The following is a 6000-nucleotide window of genomic DNA, read 5'->3' as shown; positions in this document are numbered from 1 at the left end:
GAGTGCAGGAAAGGTGCAGAGACGACCTTGCAGCCCAGTTCCAAATTTTGCAGCAAAGCCAATATCAGCCTGTCAGGGACAGCTCTGTGCCTTAAGGCAGAAGCCAGGGCTTGGAAACACCGTGCTGTGTCCCTTCAAGGTACTCTGTCCCTAGGGGAGCTGTTCCTGTCACTCAGGACACAATAGCCAATCAGGGCCTCCAGTCCGAATAGGGTGGGTATTTCCTGTCTTCCCATCTTCTGGCTTGGCGGCTCCGAGGCTGAGTGAGACTCTCTTGTTCCGTGTGCTGCGCAGTGACCCGCTGCCGGGAGCTGTGAGGAGAGCGGGGCGAGTGCCGAATCCGCCATGGTGAGTGAGGGACCTCCGTCCCCTTGCGGGGAGGAGTCGCGCGTGCGGGGTGGATCCCGGGGCTGTCGGAACCGACAAAGGCGGCGGCCCTGGAGGCCTGAGTTCCCTGCTGTTCCTGCAGCTCCCAAGTCCTGCAGCCTCTGAATAACTTGCATATGCCACAGAGGCGGCGGGGGCTGTGCAGAACACAGGGATGTGGGCACTGTGCTTGGGTATTTACTTATTGTGACATCAGCGTGTAGTGCGCCCACATGCGCCCCTTGTGTTATTCCCAGTGGAAGGAAGATTGTTAACTCACAGAGCCCTGGTTACTCTAGTGGCACTGAATATTCAGGTGTAGGATCCTTCTGCAGTTAATTCTGTTCAGAGGGTGTTTTTGTGTCATTAACATGTTTGCACGGTAGTCCATTCACTTGTGTCAGTAAGGTCAGGCATGCTGGGTTTCCTGGCCTGTGAGTCAAAATTGACTCTATATTTATTGTATCGTTTTAAAGTTTTCTCTTTGACCAACAGCACATAGTGAGTTCTAGGCCACCTAGTGCTGCATGGTGATTGCCCAACTCAAAAACCTTAAAGAAAGATATGTCTCTGTACCTTTTTGTCTGTTTGTTTTGTTTTGTTTGTTGAGTCAAGCTTTTTTGCCTGGTATAGGTTATGGAATTAATCTTGAGTTCCCTGCAAATAAGCAGTATGTTCTCTTAACAGCTGAGCCATCTCTCCAACCAAAAATCCAAGTATTAAATCTTTAATTTTAAAACCACAGTTTTACTTTCTCAAACATTTAAAAGTTGAATCTTTTATCAATATAAAAGCATGCAAACAATTATGATGATCTATATGAGAAAAATAAATTAACATGATACACTATTAATATTCAAAAATTACATTCAAGAAACTTGTCTCCGTAGAGCAAAGACTGTTGTCAACTCTACTCCATACATACATACGTGTGTGTGTGTGTGTGTGTGTGTGTGTGTGTGTGTGTGTGTTTTAATGGGGACTATGGGGATTCAGACCCTGATAGTTTCCTCCCAGGGTCCAGGAAGAATCTGCAACCAGCTGATAATTAATCTTTGACGAAAAATAATGAGTCTATGTACATGAAATTCCTTGGTCCATATACTTTATTATTCTGTGTCAGTTACAAGCTTATATTCTGCTCTCACATTTAGCTCCTTTCTTGCCCAATTACTCTTTACATTTATCTGTTGTCCCCTCCAGGTTCTATCTTAATTCCTTCATCTAGTTCTGCCCCTTCTAGAGTGTCATCCATCTAGTTCTTTCCCATATGAGCTCCTCTCCCATCTCTCCTTCTCTCTCGTCTTGTTCTTCCACATCTTGTTCTTCCCCATCTGGCTCTTCCTCATCTTTCATCTCATACCTCTAGTACTTTCTTCTAGCCCTTCAATGTAGTTCTTCCCCATCTCAGTTTGTTCCTCTCAAGTTCTTACCCATCTAGTTCTTCCATTCTGTTTTCTGTTCTCTGTCCCGTGTCCTGGAAGTCCCAGTATATGAAGGGAAGGTCCTTGCCAAATTGTGTAAAGCCATTACTTAACGTCCACCTGACCTAGGCAATGTCTCCTTGTGGAATTTACCTTAAATCAGGAGACTTGCATGTTGGCTGTTATCACTGTTAGTCCTTGAAAGTTGGTTGACAACCTGTGAGGTGTTTCCTGTAGTCCTTGAAAGTGGCTAAGGGAGGTATCTGATTTCAGAGAAAGCCTTTCCTGAGGCTGTTCTCCAAATTCCTGGAATGTGCATGTCCAGAGAATGATCAGTACACACTGTTAGCCCTTCTTAGAGAAAAGTCAATTGGGAAAACTATGAAGGCACACATGACTTTCATATCAGAAGACAGCTGATATATAACAAGCCAAATAACACCACAAGCTCCTTGGAATTTGGCTTCCTCTGGAGGAAATTCTTGATCCCTCCAGGTAGTGACTTGGTCATAACCAGCTGAATTCTTATGATATATTCCTGTAGCCTGCAGCAGTGTGTGTGTGTGTGTGTGTGTGTGTGTGTGTGTGTGTGTGTGTGTATGTCTCACTGTGTATCTTAGCTGGCCTAGATCTCAGATCCATCTCTCTCTGACCCTGAGGTCTAGAATGAAAGGCCTAAGCTACCATATCTAGCCATATTTATAACATATATGTAATTTTTACATAAACTGTTATAAGCTGGTGGGTTAATAAGTAAATAATTGCCTTCTAGATCTCAAGTAAATGTATCATGTTCATTGCATGCTTCTTTTTTAGCTTTCATTTGCTTTTGCTGTTCTTTTTTTTATTAAATTTTTTTGCATTTATTTTACATACCAACTAGTTTCCCATCCCTCCTTATCCTCCTTTTCCCTACCTTCATCAATGTATATGCTTGCCAACTTCCCTCTCACACCAGAAGAAGGGTCAGATCTGTTGGAACTGTAGGCATGGGAGACAACCATGCTGGGTGTTGGGCACCAGACTCAGGTCGTCTGCAAGAGCAGCATAGTCTTGACAATTCAGCCTTCTCTGCAGCTACTGCAGGTTTCTGAAGCTGGTGAGCCAGTACCCTTGGAAGATGGTTTTACTTAATTTTACTTTTTGTTTGTTTGTTTTTGTTTTGTTTTGAGAAAGCATTTCTCTGTAGTTTTGGTGCCTGTCCTGGATCTTGCTCTGTAGAACAGGCTGGCCTTGAACTCACAGAGATCCACCTGCCTCTGCCTCCCTATGGCTGGGATTAAAGGCGTGTATCACCACTGCCGGTTTAACTTTAGTTTTTAATGACATAAACCTGGTAGTCAAATTACACCCACTCAGTGCTACTTGATACCCTCAAATGAGCAAGAGTTCTTATAGAGTTCTGGCCATAGTCCTCATGGCTGTCTTCATGTTCACAAGTAAGATGCTACAAAGAAACATAAATTTATACTTTGAAATGACCAGATACTCCATGTGCTGTAATGTGAAGATACTTTGCCCCAGAAAAATCACTTGGTAAGGGAAAACCATCTTCAGCCACTGATCATCTTTTGCATTCTAGTCTTTTTAACAGTTGTGTACAATTGTGAACAGTTGTGACAATGGTACTGCTTACAACTGTGACCCATCCTTGAGCTATCAATAATTGTCCGGGCATTATATAATCACCATTGGCATGTGACTCCACCTTCCATTTTCCATATTTAGGTAGAAATGATTAGTCAATTTTAGTCTGGATTCAAATAGCACTAGTTCTTTTATTCCTCTTAAGATAATGTAAAAGGATTCTTCAATGCTGTCCCATAGTAGAGCTTAAATAAATTGTTTTGTGCAAAATTAGGTATTAGACATTTTGATTTTGATGAAATTCCACTGGAAATACCAAGAGCAGCTCATGAGGCTGAGAAAGAATTGGCAAATGAATTCCTTATTCCTGTAATGTTCTAGCTTGCCTAGTTTGTAAAGTTAGCATTTTCATAGGTTCGCATATGTCCTCATCAGGAAATGAAGGGAATTTAAGATTATGTAGATTATAGAATTCCTCACTACATGCTTCAAGATCATCTTCATGCCAATGTGCCTAAGTATTTAAAGGAGGTTTCAGTAAGGGAGCAGAAGGAACTGTCTCCACGGAGGTTGTCAATGGCACTATGATTCCTTTAACTATGCCATGACCTTTTTAGTTGTATTGATACGGTTGGCATATCCTGGTTGTTGATCATGAGGCTCTGCACTCAGGAAAATGAAATGATTTAGAGGGGGAAATGGTAGGACAAAATGCAGGCCTGTTCTGGTAGTTAGCCTACCTTATACACTGTGCTTCTAAGTAAGAAGTGTGGCTCATCATGCTCCTGAATATTCCCTGAAATGAGAACATTGAATTAAATATTGAGAAACAATCAAGCCTAAAAATTATTCTCAGTGCTGGTTTTTTGTTTGTTTGTCTGTTTGTTTTGTTTTGTCTTTCCTGGAAAGATCTTACAAATTCATGCTCACATGCCTGGAATTTAGTATATAGAGCATGTTTGCCTGTGGCTCCCTGGTGCTAATATTAAAAGTGTATGTCACTGTACCCAGCCTCACTGTTTACTATTTAAATATCACTACCTGGAGAATGTATCTTTGTAGAGATGAAAATGGAAGAAGACCCTCAGCTATTTACTGAACTTGAGGCCAACCTGAGCTACTTGAGACTATTTCCACCCGAAACAAACCAAGGTGTGTGTGGTGGAGCACAGTGTAATATCAGGACTCAGGTGGCAGAGGTAGAAGGAAGGAAGCAAATTTTTGTTAGAGTTGGCATAGAGATCCAGACCAGTCAGGACTGCATGAGCAGACTTTCTTCCTGAAGCAACACCACAAAAGATGCCATACCCTATGAAAGTAGAAGACCTACAAGTGATTAAGGTGCTTGCTTCTGAGCCTGAAGCCTTGCTTCAATCCCCAGGACCCACCTGATGAAAAAAATGACTCTGACAATTATTCTCTGTATTCCAAGTGTGTGCAACCCTTAAGTCACCATGCATGGAAGAAGGGTTTGGGGGATGTAGGACAGGGGTACAATACCTGACCAAGCATGTGAAAGCTCTGGATCCCATCCTAGCACCTCAGAAAAAATCTTGCTTGAGACAGAATTCGTCTTTGCTGTCCCTGATCTCCTGAACCTCCCTGTGCAGCCCATGCTAGTCTGGATGATGAGATAACATGCGTGTGCCACCTAATCGGCTTGATATATTGCTTAAAAGTCTCCTGAAGAGTTTGGGTAAAGACTTCCTAATCAAACAGAAGTACTAACAGCAGAATGCGTGTACACTTCTCTTGCTCCAGGAGTTCAATCCAGCAGGACTTAGGCTCTGGCAGCTCCTTTCTGTTCTCCCCAACTTGAGAAGTCACTCATCTGTGTTCCCATTTAAGCCACTTAATGTCAATCATTGGAGTGCGTGACAGTCTTATGTTAACTTGACACCAGCTAGAGTCATCTGAGAGGAGGGAGCCTCAATGAAGGAAATGCTTCCATAAGATCTAGATGTAGGCAAGCATATACGGCATTTCTGTACTTAGTAATTGATTGCATTATGCCCAGATATCAACCCCAAAGAGACCACCAAAGACTGAGGATGTCCAGAATGCAACAGCAAGGTTTATTCCATAGACAGAACCTAGGCAGGGAACTCCTTCCTACATCCAATACAGTGAGGCAGGGAGGAGTTTCTCTTTCTTTGTGAGGCTAGCTTTTTATAGGCATAAACCACAGAATTCTTTTTCTACCCCCGCCCCCCATTAGTATCAGTTCTTTTCTTTTTCCCCAGTCTTTCATCTTTCATCTGTTCAGCCACTATGTCAGGAGCTTTACGAGCTGTCTCCAGAGTTGGGATCATTTATGGCCAATTAGTCCCACCAGGTGGCTGAACATCCTGATTTTGTACTTGATATCACCATGTGGGAACCTGATACTGGCCTGAATTTTATCTAAACTAATATATCCTGGTTTAAGCTTCTCTTTGTAGGGAAAAGAGTGGGGGGTCTGACTGAGGTTTTACAATTGGGAAGTTTTACAATTCATGGGGGATGAGGTCTCCCATGAGCTGGTGGTCCTGGGTTCTATTAAAAAGCAAGCTGAGCAAGCCATGGTGAGCAGGTTACTAAGCAGCACCTTCTATGGCCTCTGCATCAGCTCCTGCTTCCAGGT

The 6000-nt window shown here is 42.9% G+C and overlaps 1 protein-coding gene across 1 annotated transcript in view; it reads left to right on the top strand.

Annotated features, from left to right (window-relative positions):
* Positions 1–229: 229 nt before the first annotated feature.
* The window catches only part of LOC118576261 (zinc finger protein 431-like), a 53517-nt gene continuing 47746 nt past the window's right edge, over positions 230–6000 (top strand). Inside the window, exon 1 of the mRNA XM_036176578.1 lies at positions 230–348. Coding sequence (XP_036032471.1) covers positions 346–348 — 3 coding nt within the window. The 5' untranslated portion in view covers positions 230–345. The remainder of the gene's footprint in view (positions 349–6000) is intronic.

Source organism: Onychomys torridus, unplaced genomic scaffold (genome assembly GCF_903995425.1).
Source record: "Onychomys torridus unplaced genomic scaffold, mOncTor1.1, whole genome shotgun sequence".
NCBI lineage: Eukaryota > Metazoa > Chordata > Mammalia > Rodentia > Cricetidae > Onychomys > Onychomys torridus.
Note: the sequence above shows the minus strand (reverse complement) of the source record. Positions and strands in the feature narration are given on the sequence as shown.